General features: G+C 36.0%; 2 protein-coding genes across 9 annotated transcripts in view; one reads left to right on the plus strand and one right to left on the minus strand.

Moving 5' to 3' along the window:
- ATOSA (atos homolog A) overlaps positions 1 to 18,999 on the plus strand; it is a 115,236-nt gene that overhangs the window by 38,939 nt on the left and 57,298 nt on the right. The gene's annotated exons all lie outside the window — the stretch shown is intronic.
- Positions 17,287 to 17,766, minus strand: LOC132421193 (translation machinery-associated protein 7-like; the record flags this gene model as incomplete). Its single annotated transcript, XM_060006398.1, has 1 exon — positions 17,287 to 17,766. A coding segment is annotated over one exon (249 nt), but the record flags the coding sequence as incomplete, so codon positions are not given.

The following is an 18,999-nucleotide window of genomic DNA, read 5'->3' on the forward strand; positions in this document are numbered from 1 at the left end:
CGGCACCTAGCTTGTGCCTGGCACAGGATAGAGATTGGTGAGTGTTTTATTTCCAAGGATACACAACTTGGATCAGCTGCACTGAGGAAATGAATGTTTCAGTACTCTGTTGTGAAAGTTAATCATAAAACGCATAAGAGATCGATAGGCCCTTATTGTTTGTCACTCTGAACCTTGTATTCTGGAATATACAACTAGAGGAACTCGAAACAAGTACTGAACTACACATCTGTAACGTGCATGCAAGGGGAGAGGGAAAGTAGGTAATTGGAGCACACCAACTATTTCTGGGTGATCATACACCATTAAGAGCATTTAGAGCAGCGTTAAGGCAAAGAGATTCGGGTGGGGGTGGACACTAGAAGGAGGTTGATGGAAATTATTAGAATGGTCAGATGGTGCCCCAAATTGCTTTTTTCTTTATTTTAGAATATAAGCTAGGATTGATTTCAGTGCTTGGAGCATGGCCCTTCTGCATCTGTGACCCAGAATTTACGCTTGTTCCATGATGCTGTAAGAAATGGGCTAATATTATAGGTTAAGAAACCTTTGGTAGGCTAGCCTGGGAATCTAGTCATAACTTTTTATAATTGTTATTTATTTATTTATTATTTATAAATAATATTTATTCAAAGTATGACTTTTATTTGGACTTTAAAACATCCTTTTTGAGAGCACAACTAGTTTATAGTTAGGAATTAACATTTTAAATTAATATGAAGTTCCCATTTGTTATTTTCCCACTTATTAAACTTATATATTCTGAATGGAATTAAAATTTGATAACAGTAGCTGAAATCGGGCCATTTATATTGATAAAACTTTACTCTGACATCTAGAGAATTCTTTTACATTTTTTAACCAAATCAGCCATTTTCTTTTGTGAAGACATATCATGGTTTGTTGCATTATCCAGTGGGTCACTTCTACTTAAATTCATAATAGTAGGAGAATGTATAACTTTAGCATTCAGTATTGGCAAATTGCTTTTTTTTAAAAACGTTTTGATTTTTTTTTTTTGGCTGCGCTGTGCGGCTTGCGGGATCTTAGCTCCCTGATCAGGGATTGAACCTGAGCCCTCAGCAGTGAAAATGTGGAATCCTAACCACTGGACCGCTAGGGAATTCCAAGGTTTTGATCTTAAAAATAACTTTAAGTTAAAGCTCTATATCATATTCGGTATACTTCCCCAAATTTTTTTGACATACAAAAAAAATTTTGATATACAAACAAATTTTTTGGTATACAATAGAGTTGGCCATAGGATTTCTTTAAACTTCCGTACATTGCTTGCTCTACTTCAAACCCACAAGAAAAGTTGGAATCATACAGTTAACATCCAAATACTTTTCATGGATTGTAAACATCTTACCACTTTTGTTTTATCTCTCTTGAGTGGGAGGTCAGTAGATAGGTAAGTGGTTAGACAGACAGACATAGGGGCTTTTTCGTTTTGTTTTGTTTTTTGTTTCTATAAATTGAGAGTAAGTGGCAGACATCATGACACTTCAACCCTGTGTACTTCAGTGTGGAACTGGCTGGTAACAGCATGTGAAAGCTGATTGTGTACATTTCTTCCCAGCTCTGCATCCAGTTGGTTGCTTGAAATCAGCAATGGTACCAGCATTTACACCATGGAAATTGGCAGTGCTACAAACCAGGGCTTTTTTTTTTCCTTTGCAGAGCCAGTCGTTAAACATTTACCATCATACCACTGTGTGTCTCCTAAAAATAAAAACATTCTCCTACATACCTGCAATACAGTTATCCCACCCAAGAAATCTATTGGCACAATGCTAATATCTAATATACTGTTTATATTTATATTTCTCTAGTTGTCCTGGTATTGTCTATAGTCATACTGCCTTTTAAGGAAGTAAGTTGCTTTCTGTTACAGAAAAGGAGTTAGACCCTGATGTTTGAACAACATTTAGAAAGCTCTTGGAGTACACCATAAGAATATGTAAAGGTACAAGTAAATAAAATGATTGGCTTCTGGAAAAAAAAATTAGGTCATGTAAATAGGACAGTTAATTAAGATTTTAGCAGATTTTTCCTTATTTTATTTAGCTTTAAAAAAAATTACCTGGACTAAGTAGATGTAAGAGGAAAATGAGTATTGGTGAAATTCTAAGACTTTTTCAATTGAAAAAGAATTATATTTTAAATTATTTTTGCATTGGGAAGAATTCCATTTTTAATCCTGAAGCTTCATGCTACCTATCTGACCTCATTTTTTGGTACTCTCTAAGGTTCCCTGTACTCTAGGCACATCGATCTTGCTGTTCAGTCACCACAAGCACATTGGCACCATGGAGACTTGGCATTTGCTGTTCCCTTTTGGAATATAAGTCTCATGACTGTCTTTTACTTCATTTGACTTTCTGCTCAGTTGTCAGCTCCTCAAAGAAGCCTTCCTAGATCATCCTATCAAAAGAGTACAGTTCTTTTATTGTCTGTTGACTCTGCATTACTCTTCATAGTCCTTACCACTGCTTGACCTGCTGTTCTATGTTTATTTATTTGCTGTTTTTGTTTTTCTCCCAATAGGAACGTAAACTTCAAGAGGGCAGGGACTTAGTGGTGTTTGTCCACTGCTGTGTTTCCCCATGCATGGACTGGTGCCTGGCATTTAGTAGCTGCTCAATAAATATTTGTCATTGAATGAATGCTTGCATGCATTTTAATATCTTTGTGGTGCAGCATAAAACTTATTACTGGAAAACTTTTTGCATTATTTTTCTGTGATTTGTTAGTTGTATAACTAAGAATTAATTCTACAGTGTCCATTTTTGTTTCTAAATGAGAATATTTATTCCCACTTCTCAAGGTTATTGGAAGGATCAAATGAGATAACTACAAACAAACAAACAAACAAACATAATACAAGATATTCGTAACTGAGTACAGTAAATGGTAAAAGTAATGTCTACTATCAGAGTTTGTAGGGAATGATTAATTTCAGCTGGGATGATTAATTTCAGGGCAAAGCCTGTCTTTTGGCAGAGACAGCAGCTGTATTGAGCCTTAAAAGTTTGATTTGGATAGATGGAAATTTTACAGAGATTAAGAGGGGAAAGATTGGAAGAGAGGACATGAGCAATAAAGATGTTTGAGGGCTAGCAGGTATACTAATGTGAATTGGAAGGGTTACTTAGGAATGAGGGGATTCGGGTTTTGAATGTCAAGCTAAGGACTTTGAGCTTCATTCATTCGATAGTGGGGCACCATTAATTACTGTTTTGTATGATTAAGAGAACTTTTTGGAAGAATAATTTGGCAGTACATTTATATAATTTCATTATAAACCAGAACAGAGATTATTGAATGTCCGACAGTCTTAAATTCAGTTTTTTAGCCCTCAAAATTACATTATTACCTGGTATTATAAAAATTACCTGACACTCATGTCTACTGTTGGCTGTTTTCTTCTCTATATGTTTTTCCCTTCACCACCATTTGTTGTAATATATGAGGGATTAGTGTGTATTGCCTTTTATGAAAATTCTTGGGAATATTAAGATGGCACACAATACCATGGCTATTGTTTTATGATATTCTTTGGTCAGAGTAGTAAACTGCACAGTTTATTTTAAAGTAGCTGTGTGTTAGAACAAATAAAGGGGAAAAGAACAGGATGAAGTTGGAGATTCCTTCTCTCATTCCAGACAATTGCTGGGAGAAACTTAATGAACTCTGTAGGATTAGAAGCCCTTGTACCTCCCAACTGCATGTGAGCATTAAGAGTAAGGAAATTCCCCACAATACTGATAAGCTTTTCTAGCTGTGTTAAGGAGAGAATGAACATATATCTTCTCCACTACCCAACCAAATAAACACTTATCACACCAAAGCTTCAAGAAAAAAATTTTGGTTATAAGAGGGGTTTGTTCAGCAGTGTATTGTGGTAGAAAGAGCACAGCAGGAAATCTTATTTTCCATCATTCATAACTCCTTTCTTAAAAATTGTTTCTCTGGGCATGTATGTTCTTAAGTTGGTATACTTGCTCTTCAGAAGTTGGAATAAGGAACATACCTGTGCCTTTGAGGAAGTATACTCAAATCTTGGTAGTTATTCTGTTGGTTGAATGATAGTCCTGGAGACATGTTTCTGTAGTCCAGCATATAACAACCCTGGCCTGTGCTGTTTCTTGTAGCTTATGTTGCAGAGTTCAGGGATCTGCCAGGGGACTCTGAATGACTAACAATGAAAAAAAAATCATCGGGTTACATCGTGGTACAGATTAAATTCCATTATGAAGAGCTCAGGACATGAAAATGCTTTTGTTATTCTGAAATTACTCTAAAAGTTATGCTATTGCTAGACAACAGATTTGGAAAGGTCCTTAGAGAGTGTGAATCTCTTTCATTTTTACAGTTGAGAAAACATAAGGCCCCCCAAAAAAGAAGTAACCTCTCTAACTACAAAAGTAAAACTTAAATTACCTGCTAGCCAGTTGAGTATTTTTCTGTACTCTGTTACCTCTAGCAAGATCACAGTTGCCTTTAGGTTCTGGCATCAGAAATGACATCATGATCATCCAGCCTTCCTCAAGGAACTTGAAAGAAACAAAGGCTAGGTGATTATATTTTAACATTCTTCTCAAGTAATGTATACATACTTTTAAAAGAAAGTCAAATCGTAATACATAGACTCAAAGTGAAAGAAATATTTAATCCTTGAAACTGGGTTGCTAAAAAGAGAAAGGAATATAAAGAAATTAGACATAACGCCTAAAATTTAAAAGTCAAGAAATAGTGTAAGCTGCTTATTAAGAATTATAGAGGAAATCCATCTTTAGTTTTGTCACGTGAAAAGCAGGGCTAGTAATAGTGCCTAAATAAAGGACTGTCATAGTGGTTAAATGAAGTAATCCATGTAAAGTGCTTAGAATAGTATTTGATTCTGAAGAAATATTCAATAAATGTTACCTATTATTGTTAATACATTAACATTTCTTCAACAAGTAAGGTAAGTACATGTTCTAAGTGCTCTGAAGGAAATATACAAAGGTTAAGAGGGTGACAACTTAGGGCAGGGAGAAGACCCCTTTGGTTGGGATGATTAGCTAAGGCCTCTCTGAGAAAGTGAGGTGAGAACAGGAGCTAGCTGTGTAACGAGTGAGGAGAAGAACATTGCAGGCCAAGGGAGTAGTATGTACAAAGGTCCTGAATTTAGAAAGAGACTGGCATGCTTTAGGAAATGAAAGAAGACTAGGACACATACCACAATTTGGGCTTCCTTCACTAGAGTATTTGTTCTCCAAGGGCAGCACAGCATCTGACTTCTTCCCTCACACCTGTTATGGTGCTGGGCTCAGAGCTGGCATTTATTAGATGTTTGAGAAAACATTTAAGTGCCTATTGTGTACTTAATCACTGTCAGTGCTTTGTGGGTGAAGACCTGATCTTTCTTTCCCTTCCCTTCAGACAAGAAAGCTAGGACTAGTGAGCTGCATATGGTAACTTTTTTTTTTTTAAGGACATTTGAAAAACCTAATGCACAGTTGTAAAGTATTTCAGATATCATAGAATATCATAAATTTTATATTTTGACTCAGATCAGTGAGTTTCATGGAATAAAAAATTTACATTAAAAAATTAAGTTAACCATTTTATATATCTTTTTTTAAACCATTTTATATATCTATTTTAACCATGAAATTCACATTTTCTTGGGGGATGGGATGGATTAAATGCTACCTGGGATGGTCCTGGTTTTATGCCTGTTGCGCTTGTGTTCAATCCTATTTCACAGTTGTCTCCTTTCACTCTAAATGTGTCATTGTTTGGACAAAGAACTTTATGTTCACCCTAGTTATTAGCCATTTTATTGTCCTGCTAGTGCACTCAAATCTTGTCTTCCATTAACTTGCATTTTATTCTGTATTTAGCTAGCTTAAATATAGCTCAAGGCAGACAATTTGCCTCAGCTGTGTTCTGTAGGATATTGCATCTAGTATTTTATAATTTATGTGGACTCTTGTACTAAATCAAGGGATTGACAACATGGAATGTTGATTTGGTACAAAACACCTGGACTTTGTTTCAGAAATTCTTGATTTCTAAAATGTTTCTACCAAAATGCACATATTATAGCAAAAAAAATATTTATTCAAAGTCATCTGAATTCTTATGAACAGTGCCTTCTGTAATAAACTTTAAATTAGTGATTACATAGTATATGGATAAAATGACTTATCATTTTTAGAATTTACTGTTAAATATGATAAAACTTTGGACAGTTAGATTCCTTTCCCTCTCTTCTCCTGAAACAAATATTCATTGAGCACCTCCTATGTGCCTGGCACATATGTGGTAGAAATATAATCATGAGCAAGAACTAACATGATCTTTGCCCTGTGAAACCTGTTGTCAAATGTAGTCTTTCCTGACTTTTTTTCCCTGAGTCAACAGACAAATCAGGACTGGAGTGGTTACCCTGTACTGTTTTGGAAGAGGCGCAGGTGGGGAGTAGGGGAACTGGCCCAGAGGAAGAGAGTATCAGATGGCCTGCACAGACTTGTAGAACTTTGACGTTCCACTACCCTTTTCTATTTGTGGTTGTCTCAAATATTTTTGGTTTGAATATAGGGGGTATGTATGTATGTGTTGGTTGTTCTGTTTTATTTCGTTTTTGAGAATAAGGAATGGAAATTTATTCTCAGTAAGTGCAGGTTTCAATTGAGGTGCTTAGTTCATGAGGTCTTGTTGATTTTCCCCTCTAGGCGATGCAACTAAAACCTTCCTGGTCTAAAAGGTTAGAAACTATTAAGGTATGCAAAGTATAAGTACTTTGCACTGGCTTGCTGGGTAAAATAATTGTGTAAACTGAAATTGTATTGAAAGTGGAAAGCTTTGAGAGGTTGACTAGCATTTGTGTGAAGAAAAGGCTCTCCCTCTACACAAAAAAGTGTATTTAGTAGTTACAGAATTCATGCATTCTGGTGGTAAATCTCTAGCAACTACTTCTTTCTCAAACTAGGTAAAACTTAACATCAGCCTTTAATATATGCTTCCAAAGTCCATGTTGGTTGAATGTGATAAGGTAGAACCAAACACCTATTTGGGAAAATTAAGGGGGTGGTGGTAACTGAGAGGCAGTATCAAACGGAGCAGTAGGTTAAACATTTTTTTGACTGCCCACAAAGACAGCTGAAGTTCCTGCCCTATAACAACATTCCCTCCTCCTAAGCAAAACTCATTACTCAATCTTGCGCACGCAATGGTGGCTCATCTTTTCTTTTTCCTGTTTCATTTAAAAAGAAAATGATAGCCCCAGTCCCTTAAATTAATTTCACATTTAATCCTGCAGATTGTTTTAGCATTTAGAAGAACTAGAAAGACCTGGGTTAAAATTCTGGTTTTGTCACCTGCTCTATGTAAGCTTGATCAAATTACCTAACTTCTCTGAGGTTCAGTTTCTTCATTGGTTAAAATTGAGATAATAATGGTATTCATTTTATAGGTTTGTTGTAATGACATAACTTGAGTAAAGTCGTTGTATCAGGCACTTAATAAACACAGAATCAGTGGCTATTTTTATTCTCTCCGAAGTTTGTTAGCTTAGGAAACTGGGAGTGATAATAATGGTGAATCCTAATCAGAGGAAAAGTAATTCAGTTTTAGATACATTAGAGTTTGCAGTGATACAGGTAGCCAGAAGAGTTGTTATATCATTTGGAAACAAGACTATATGAAATAGTCTGAAATTAGCAAAATTTTTAAAAATGCAAGCAAATTATTAAAACTTTGAGGGCTTAGCAGTTGAGTCTTAAAGCTACATGAGGTTGTCTTAATTCCACATAACTAATTTACTTTACTAGATTTTTGTTAACATTCTCCAAAATTTTAAATGCAGAATCTGTCATTTGTATGACTATTGGCATAATTAGTAGAGGTAATGACATTACCAGTGATGGCTAGTTGTGGGGAAAAAAAACAACAACAAAACAAACCAGGACTTGGAATTAAACCTGGGTTAGGTGATTCTGTTTCTTCATTCTTATTTCACAAAGTTGTGATCATCTAAGGGACAAGTAAATGTAAGATACATTATCTGTATGGAAATACTTTTACTAAAATATCATTTTATCAGAATAAAAAACCCTTGATTGGTTCTAGGTTGATGGTATGAATCAAACATACCATTCTTTATAATAGCAGAAGGTTAACAACGTCCTAGATCATATCTTTAAAGAAATATGGGTATAGGTAAAGGGGAACCCATGTTCATCCTGGCACATATTTAATAATGATGATAGGGGACTTCCCTGGTGGTGCAGTGGTTAAGAATCTGCCTGCCAATGCAGGGGACACAGGTTCGAGCCCTGGCCCGGGAAGATCCCACATGCTGTGGAGCAATTAAGCCCGTGCACCATAACTACTGAGCCTGCGCTCTAGAGCCCGCGAGCCACAACTACTGAACGCACGTGCCACAACTACTGAAGCCCACCACCTAGAGCCTGTGCTCTGCAACAGGAGAGAAGCCACTGCAATGAGAAGCCTGCACACCGCAACCAAGAGTAGCCCCTGCTTGCCACAACTAGAGAAAGCTCGGGTGTAGCAATGAAGATCCAATGCAGCCAAAAATTAATTAATTAATTTTTAAAAAAAGAAAATAAATAATGATATTTTTATTAAGACCAAGTACTATAGGATATTAAAAATGGATTCTTATACCTGATCTTGATACTTATTAAATCTGACTAGTGTGTGGATATTATTAGAGTGTTTGTCCACTAGCTTAGATTATAAATAATCCCTGTTCTAGCTCATTTTAAACAATGTAGTATGAGTGATGCCAAAAAACAGGCTAGAACATTTTCTTCTCTCCAAGATCTTAGATTTTGTAAACAAGGCTCTGCTCCTGGAACTAATGTAGGTCATCATAACCCCAAATCTTTTGGAAGATGAGAATCCCAATTAAGTCTCTTAGGTACATTTTAATATTTTAAATTTAAGAAGTGTTTTAGCTCTTAAAAACACAGTATGTTTGGATTGTTGTTTGGCCACTTGGCTTATTGGTACCCTGTCATAATAAATACAAATCACTGGATAATCATTTCAGCAATAATGATCACTAGGAATCTCCATGTGAGTGGAAATTAATATAGCTTTTTATGGCTTAATTTATCCCAGTAGTGACCTGACAGCATAATTTTTGAATAAAAACTCTGATTTAATTAGAAAAACCATAAATTTCCCTAATTCCCCAAACTGTAAAATTTAGTTTTGTTTAGTCTTTCTTGCAAATAAGTTAGTGAGCTGTGAAACGTGTCGTCAAAGTGACATCATTTAACGAACTTAAAAAATATCAGTGTCGGGCTTCCCTGGTGGCGCAGTGGTTGAGAGTCCGCCTGCCGATGCAGGGGACATGGGTTCGTGCCCCGGTCCGGGAAGATCCCACATGCCGCGGAGCGGCTGGGCCCGTGAGCCATGGCCGCTGGGCCTGCACGTCCGGAGCCTGTGCTCCGCAGCGGGAGAGGCCACAACAGTGAGAGGCCCGCGTACGGCAAAAAAAAAAAAAAAAAAAAAAAAATCAGTGTCATAAAAATCTTTCTTTGGTAGTCAAGATTTAAATTTTATCCCCACTGTTATTAATATGGGATACTACTGATGTATTGCCCTTTATTTGTTGGTATGTGTATGTGTGTATGCATGTACATTTGCTCTTTAGTAACATCTTATGGAACTGATGTTTGCAAAAGAAAAGAGGACACTTAAATTGCTTGAGAGCAAGTATTGGACTACATGGTTCATAACTCTTAGAGAAATTATTACTCCCACTTTACAGATGAAGAAAGAGACTGAGGTAGGTTAAATAATTTGATAGCACAGCTTGTTAAGTGGAAAGAACTTGAACCCTAGACTGTCTGGCTCTTCTCCATTATGTCTTGCTGCTTTAAGGGATCTTTTCAGTAATTACACTGGATTTTGTGCAAACATGTTTACTGTGCCAACCCGTAGAAGACTGACCACCAGGGATGACAATATCCTATTTGTGTAGCATTTTGCTGTTTTCAAAATAATTGTTTCTTGTCCTATTTGATCCTTGCAACATACCAATATTGCAGGCAAAAAAAAAAAAGAAAAGAAAAGGAAAAAAAAAAAGATTCCTGACTTAGACGTGAGCAATTTCAGAGAAGTGCTTAAGATCACAAAGCTCATTAGTGGTAGAGTTCAGACTAGAGCCCAGATCTGTGGTTCCTGGTTCAATGTTCATTTGTATAATACTCCCTTTATACTTTCTCTGAATCAGGTATGTGTTCTGTGACCATAAAGTAGTGAAGTTTTACAGATTGAATCTTTTATTGTGCCTTCACTATTGCTACAGGCTGGCTCCCTGTTTAGTAGTCAAATCCTGTTTTTCTGTATTATAAGTAGTGTATCAATGACAGTTCTGAGGTGTAATGGGGCTGTAGTGGTGGTTATTGAATGAGTAATAAGTGGAAAATGTTAACTTGAGATTTCTGTATTTAAATGTTATTCTTACGTGATGCCATATTTATCTTATGGAAATGTAATTATGAAAGGAATTGTTAGGAGCACACATGTTAGATTTAGGAAGACCTACTTCCTGGCTTTGCCCACTTAGTTCTGCTTACTTGGGCAGGTTACAAGCCGGTTTCCTTATCTCTCAGGATAGTTAACTACCATAGAGTCAGAAGAGATGGGCATGTAAAGAAATTAGCCCCATGCCTGGCCCGTGGGCCTACATATATAGCAGCTATATAATCATTACCTTTGAAGGGTTATTTTTTCCTTCTAGAAGGATATCTTTTTGTTTAAAAACTGTCCAAGCTAGCATGGTTATATCTAAGGTATTTTAAAAGTAGATAGTTTCCAATTATTTCTGCTAACAGAGGACACAAATGATCTGAAACAGTTGATAATTCAAATTTTTCCATTTTATATTTGGAATATGTACCTTAGAAAACTCTTATGGAAGATCTGCTTTCCTATTTATTTCCTACATTAGTATAATATAAATAATTTATATTTCTTGAACTGGTCTATGGAGAGTACAGTTATGACCACGCTGGGCAAAAAGGGGCTTTTTCATGGTTAAGTATTGAGAATTGACAACCTGAGACTAGCACTTAGTATAGCATTTTATATTATTCAGATTCTTTTTTTTTTTTTTTTTTTTTGGCTGTGCTAGGTCTTTGTTGCTGCGTGCAGGCTTTCTCTAGTTGTGGCGAGCGGGGGCTACTCTTTATTGCGGTGGCTTCTCGTTGTGGAGCACAGGATCTAGGCGCGCAGGCCTCAGCAGTTGTGGCTTGCAGGCTCTAGAGTGCAGGCTCCGTAGTTGTCGCGCACGGGCTTTGTTGCTCCGCGACATGTGGGATCCTCCCGGAGCAGGGCTTGAACCTGCGTACCCTGCCTTGGCAGGCAAATTCTTAACCACTGCGCCTCCAGGGAAGTCCTATTCAGATTCTTAACTTGTAGACTGTTGAGATTATTTATAGCTTTGTGTACCAAGATGACCCAGGAAAAAAAGCAAGCATTCTTCAGAGTTATATAAAGTGCCATTTTGAAATTTATTTACCATTTAGAAAACTGGTAGCAGAGGAAGCATTTCACTAAATAAATCTCTTGGTTGGATTTTACTTTTTAAGGTGGCATGTCTCTTGGAGTTCATTTTATTCACTTATAATTACATATTTCTGATTAAAGTTAATATTTTTTCAATAAGTTCTCTTTGTAAATGTTAATCAGTAGTTTTAGATTATAGAAACAGGCTATCATTAGACTTTAATTAAAAAGTTTAAGAATTCTAACTGAAAGGAAGTATTCTAAAACAGTTTAGAGATTATATGTTCTTTTTTTCAAAGATATAGGAAGAAGTTAATTCTGTTTTTGTTTTTGTTTTTTTGTTTTTGCGGTATGTGGGCCTCTCACTGTTGTGGCCTCTCCCGTTGCGGAGCACAGGCTACGGACGCGCAGGCTCAGCAGCCATGGCTCACGGGCCCAGCCGCTCCGCGGCATGTGGTATCTTCCCGGACCGGGGCACGAACCCGTGTCCCCTGCATCGGCAGGCGGACTCTCAACCACTGCGCCACCAGGGAAGCCCAGAAGTTAATTTTGAATTATAAAGTTATTCATCCAAAAATTTTAAAAAATTTATTTCCTTTGACTTCTAGTTGTATGACTTGAGTAAATAAACATTTAGAGCTGATTTTCTTATTTGAACAATGCCGATAATGATACTTGTATTTACCTCCCAAGGTTATGAAATCAAATAAAATAGTATGTGGAATATAAATCAGGCATGGTGTTAGGTAAGCAATAATGTAGACAGATGTAGTACCTCCCTTTAAAGCACTTACAGTGTAGTGGAGGAGAATGTCCAACCAGTCTTTTTGCAAATAATTATTTAACGTTCTGTGAGCTAAGTACTAAGAAAAAAGTACAGGGAGCCTGAGACTAGTCTTGGCTCACAGAAAGCTGCCCTGGGGAAGAGAAATTTAATGGAGACTTATCAATGGAAGGGGTTGTGGGAGACAAGTCCTAGCAAAAGAAGAATAGTATTTGCAAAGACCCTAAGTTTTGAAGAGACTTAGTAACCAAAAAAGCAGTCTGGCTGGCAAAGAGCACCTTTTAACCTTCACAATAATCCTGTGAGTTAACTCCATTTTATAGATTAAAAAACTGAAGCTCAGAGTGGTTAAGTAATTTGTATAGTGTCTTACTGTTTGTAAATGGCAGATTAATATTTTGAACCCAGGTTGGTCAGCCTGACTCCAGCGTCCTTGTTCTCTCTACTATGCCATTCTTTCTCCGAGTCACTTAGCTCAGCGGTTATTGTGCTCCTAAACACATCTTCTCTCTTGTTATTTCTCAGAGGGCTTAGCAGCTCTCCCTCTGGCTAATTGTGGAGGCAAGGATCAGGTTCTTTCCTTACACTAAGGTAATAATAAGATTTAACTTTTACAGGTTATATCTCTTGTTTGTATACTGTAGAACTCCAGAGATCCTAAAAGCTTTTTCAAGGGTAGGAATTTTGTAGATTCTGGGGCTGATACGAAACTGCAGTGTTGTTTGTAGCCTCTCATTTAAAAATAGCCTCATGGTGCTCATGGGGTGCTTTAGTAGTGCCAGCATTTCCATCAGCCTCTCTGCCCTACCCACAAGACACTCCACATAAACAAAGATCTGAGTAATAAACAGCATGCTTCTGCTGTTGCCTCTGCCTACTCCCACAAACCCCTCCTGTATAGAAATCCTAATGCCACCACTAATAATGCATTTTATTGGAAGAATGCAAATTAAAAGGGTTCCATTGCTTTAAAAATTTGAAAAACACTATCCTAGCTTGTGTGAAGTTCAAGGGAAATATTTCCTAAATGAGGAATTTTTCCGATTCTTCATATCTGTTTATGTCCTACTACACTTGCATTGACTCCCCCAAACATCTTCGTAAATTGGGGATGGATTTTTGTTTTTGTTGTTAAAGCTTGTGGAGATAGTGTAGATTGGTACATTGAAGCCCAGTATTTGAAACCTAGGGGTAAAAAAATTCCTATGCCTTCCTGTCTCCAGATACTTTTATGATAGAGAAAATAAATTAATCCAGGCTCAGTGTCGTTGTTTTATATTTTATGTCATTGTCGTTTATGTAAGAAGAGATATTATTAATGCAGATACCTAGTTAAATCTTTTATTGTTGTCAGAGTTTATTAAGCAATTATTTTTTCCTTTTAAAATCTTTTTCTAAGCAATCTGTTAACCTCAATTTTTCTTGCCCTCTTAAAAGGCACTGCATAAATTTGAGGGAGGACCATTTTTAGGCCCTGTCTCATTTTAACTATCTAACTGGTCCTGCGTGATTTTCTTGGAATTTGTGAACTTTGTTGTAAAGTAATTCATAGTTCTAGGTAGATGGAGGTTGATGCTTTATCCTAATTTTCGAAAATTTTTGTATTCTTTGTTTTCAGAGGGTTTCACTTGGTAGAGCCTGATTTACTTGAAATGCGAAGTAATAAATTGATTCCCTCCACTACCCCTCTTTGTCCTCAGTTTTATGTGAAACACTGAAGTAAATGTTTGCCCTATGAATTTCTCTCCTTTTTAAAAGCACCCAGAGATGCACATTTTAGGGACTCATGCTAGAATACTTTGTCATTATCGTTCTCCTGATCTTTCCTTTCACGTTGCCTAAACACAGCTGAGTTGGTAAGAGGAGCAAAGACAACAAGATACCGCTGCCAAGCAGACAGGAAGCTGTAGTGGACCTAGCGAGCAGGGGCGGCAGAGCGTATCCTCCATCCAATCAGCTGTGAGTGCTGTTGCTATGTGAGCTCTTAGTCTGCTGCCTTTGTGAAAAACCTTACACAGAGGGAAGCGGAATCAGCACCCACTGCTGAACATTTGTTTTAACCACTGCAGACATCTGGATCCCTCAGTTACTGACTGTATAGCTATTGACAGCCAGAAGGCAACTTATTTTACACAAGGATTCCAGTATGGTTTTCAGTGGAAACAAAGGGCTTCACAGAGAAGGTGTGTAATGAAGTGTTTTCAACGGCTTTATTTTTAAGCTTCCAATTTTCTGTAGCTGTTTACAGTTGTAGTGTTTGATTTGCGTGGATTTTTAATAAATAGGTCCAGGAAAATGATCTCAGGTTGAAAAACATTGAACTTAGGGAATTTTCTTTAGCTTCATATAGCCTGTTTTCTTTGAACAGCATTGCTTAAAAGATTTTTAAAATGCTGATCTGAACAATGAGTAGGGAGAAAAGAAACCAAAATACAATATGCTTACTTTAATGGGGAAAAAAATATAATAAAAATGAGAAAACTGGGACGAGAATGAGGTTTAGACAGAAGTATTAACTGTACTTGGGGGTAGGAGGTGTTTTTAAAATAAAAGCTGTTAAGGAGAATGTATTTAATATAAGTTACGTATTTTTAACTGAAATTCATTGTTTCTGAATTTGACAGAGATTGTCAGAATTTAGCTTAGTGAGAATTTTGACATACTTTTGACATGGTGTCTTTCTATAAAGGATTTGTGAAGATGCTACCTCAAATTGTATAACCTCTTAATTATTTGATCTGTTGGCTAGTACTTTCTCAGTTCAGATAAAGGATAGTAGTAAAATCCAACTGCAAAGGTAGTGGCATGTTCTATTAAATGTCCATATAGAAAACTGAAAAAATAAAGGATTTTGAAGACAAACCAGAAATGTTTAAGATAATATTTTAAAATTAAAGTAAACCTTAATTAAATATAATAATTCCATATCTGACTTAGTTAATACTGCAAATATAGTACAGTCTTATTAAATTGAACCTAATTCAATTTTGTAATAATTGAACAGAATATGGGTTACAGTTTATGAGATCTGGAAAAACCAGTTTATCCAACTAATTATAGGCAAGTTTTAAAATATCTTAGATATAAAGAAAAGTTTTACATAATTTCAAATACTGTGAAATTATATTTTATATAGTTGATTTAGCTAATGATTCTTTTAAATTAATTAAAGCAGAACAGAATACTAATTAGTATATTACCCATTTATGAACAATTTTCTTTTGCTTATCCAGTTTCACCCAGTTGTGTAAGTGGCTCCTTTTTAATTCACTAGGTAACTTATGTCTGAATAAAATTAATATAATATAAATTCCAAGTTAATATTCAAGCTTTATTTTTTATCTCTACATATGATATATTTTGGAATAGGATTGGTTTTGATATTGTTGTTCTCTTCAAGAAGTGCTTGTCATTAGGAAGGGGTAGCATTATTTTATAAGAGAGGAGAGATATATCTTTTCTTGAAAAGAACTCAAAATACATTTCATGCTTTTGCGCCCATTACTGATCATTTTTAAAGATACATATATATTTATAGTAATTTAAGGATTTCAAATAGGAGGTGAAAATTTACAAAATAAATTGGCCTTAAACGTTAAAAAAGTGTTTTATGTGAGCCTACATGTTGCTAAACTTTAAAAGACTGGCATTTCTTAGTTTTTTCAGTTCGTTACGTGTACCCCCAAACTTGAACTTGGTAGGAGTTACAAAAATTATGGCAAAATAAGGAAAGCTATTATAGTTTTTGGACTTGGTGGCCTTTGCAATATAAAGCACTCATTTGCAGAAGAGGAGCTATGAGAAGGGCAGGGATGGGAGGCAGAGGTATGCTGAGTAGACCCAAGATCATCAAATGTAGCTCTAACCACATGGAAGTCAATCTAGTTTCCATTTTTTTTTAGCTATCACTCTCATCAACTACTATTTTATTTTTTAATATACAACCACAAAAACCAAAATGTTGCTTGAACTGGTTTACTACTCCCTTTTCCTTGGTTTATTTCTTAAGAATTAACAGACTTTCCAAGAGCAGGGTGATTTCATTCATATGCTGCAAAAATAAAGGTACATGATATTGGCAAGAAATTTGGATCTACTGTTGTGTCACACAAAAGCTTTGCCTTGTGTTGCAGGAGGAATAGTCTTGGCAGAATCCCAGATTTTATTCCTGGGCTCAGCCCCTAAAGATGGTTCTTACACGTCTTAACACATCTGAAAGTTCCTCTGGTCAAGGCTAGTGACACTGCTAGCATATTTCAACTCTTTGAATTTATCTGTTATTTGACAATAGAATTTTAATTGTCTTATTCTGTGCCAAATCTTTAAATTAACTATACTTCTTTGTACTTGAAAATAGAAAAATACTTCAGTTCTCAAAAATAGTGATTTCTTTTTTCTCTTAGCCACTTGATACAGTAGCAAATAGAAGTTCTTATATTTATCAGATGCAGTGTGATTGCTGTAACAGATTTTATTTTAAATAAAATAATTTTTTTTGTTTATTCTTAAATAACCAGGCAATAATATGAAAATAGTATTTCATTTATAGTTCTTCAAAAAAAATTCTGTAATTTAAAATTTCAGGCTGGGAAGGGGTAACAATCTGAGTATTTCTTTCTCTTTTGGTCTTTTGTGAAAAATCATTCCTACAGCAAGTATTATCCCAAATGTTTGATTCCTACAGGTATGCTCTAAGTGCTCTATGATACAATGTTTCTTTGACTCCTTCTTGCAGAAATTCCATCACTTGTTCATGTTCTGAATCCAAAAAAGATTTGATTATTATAGTCAGCTAGGCAGGGAAGTTTTGTCTTAACAGCACTTTCTTTTTTAATGATTTTTTTTTTTTTTTACAAAAGTTTATTCTTAAATGTACAATAGGTTTCAAGACAACACTTCATTCTAGCTATAGGTGGCAACAGATGTTATGGCAGGGAATCCAGATGTTTAATCCAGATGTTTAAACAGGAACGGAATTAAGGATCATCATTGCCTCAGGCACAAGGAACAACTTACTGTTTTTTTTTGATAAGTAGACATATTTGATAATATATGGTAGCAAATCTAGATTCTCATTTCTTACCCCTGCCCCCCACCCCATAGATTGTTGTTGCTGCTGCTGTGTGCACATGTGTATGTGTGTGTGTGTTGTTCATTAACTTGCCTGGACACAATACGTGGAGTCTAGAAACAGCTTACTTTTTACCAGATTTCTTAATTCCACCTGTGCCCAGGGGGCCTTTCCTCGCGGCCTTTACTTTTAGCTCCTCGAGTTTCTTTTGCTCCTCCTTCAGTTTCTGCTTGAATGCCTTATCTTCCTCATCCATCTCCTTGGTTTGCATCTTGGGCTGCTTCAGGGGCTTCTTCTTGCCACTTTCGTGGCCCGACGTGGCGCCTGCCGCCCCTTCCCCAGACCCTGCCACCAGATGCCTCTTAACAGCATTTTATCAAGCATTTTCATGTTGCAACAGTGTTATTGCATAAACTATATTGCTTTTGCAAGAGCATAGTAAATCTTTTTTTTTTAAATCTTCAGATGCCGTTGTATCTAAAATCAAAGACCCAAGTTTTAAAAAACATAGTCGTTTACTGTACTGCTTGAATCTGATTATATAATCCTTTGTGGTGAGGCTGAGTTATAAGTGGTAGTATGATGACTGTTACTTGAGAAACTGGAAATGTTGCCTTGTTGCTCACTGGTCTCTATTTTACTCATTTAAAGACTTCTGAACATCAAAGGATTTGAATTATAAGGTTTATGATAAGCACAGGGACATTAAAATTATAAATTACAGGAAGTAGTCAAGATAGGGTAGAAAAAATAGCCAGGCCCTAAGGGTCATACATAGTTGGGCCTCAGATTTTGCTGTAGGCATCTTGTCATCCAGAGTATGAAAGGGGAACTCCGCCAGTTATTTACAATCATTGTTATTTATATAATTTTTTTTGTTAAATATTAACCATTCTCTTTTCTTTAAAATTCTTCTACATTTTTAAATTCTGAGAATTTTAAGTATAGTTTTTTATATTTTTCCCTCTAAATTTCACATATGCAGATATACTTTTATGCAGATGTCTCAATTTACTTTATGACCCAGAAAATTGTGGAAGTTTGGGGATTTGGGCAGAAGAAAGGGCAAGGCTGATAGGGAAGTATGCGACTAAACCTCTGAAGAAAGATAATAGTCAATAATGGCAAGGAAATAATGAGTAAATGGGAAGATAAATGAAGAAGAGAAGGCAGAAAAAAATTTGTTTGATGTAGTGTTATTTTTGGTGTGCGTGTGTGTGTGTGTGCACACCTGTGTGTGCATACAAGTGCCCACAAGTGCTGGGCTGACTGACTAGAGTTGGTAAATCCACTGGGGATTTGTTTACCCGGAAGTAACTCATTTCTAACTTTTCTTTTGAATTCCTCAACTAGGATTGGGCTAAGGGTGACCTTGTATTTACCACTCATTGATGACAAGGGACAAGCCAGCTGTCTGGAAGCCAGAAATTAAATATTGTCACATACGTGATGAATGTAACAGTTTTGAAATATAAGAACTTACAGAATAAAAATCTGGTGGTGTAGGGCTAAAATTTGAAAACTCAAACTTCTAAGCCAAAATGTTCAGAAAATGCTCTTTTGTCATTTTAATAAGTACACAAAATTTCAGATTCTTTTCAGCTGA

Source organism: Delphinus delphis, chromosome 2 (genome assembly GCF_949987515.2).
Source record: "Delphinus delphis chromosome 2, mDelDel1.2, whole genome shotgun sequence".
Classification (NCBI taxonomy): domain Eukaryota; kingdom Metazoa; phylum Chordata; class Mammalia; order Artiodactyla; family Delphinidae; genus Delphinus; species Delphinus delphis.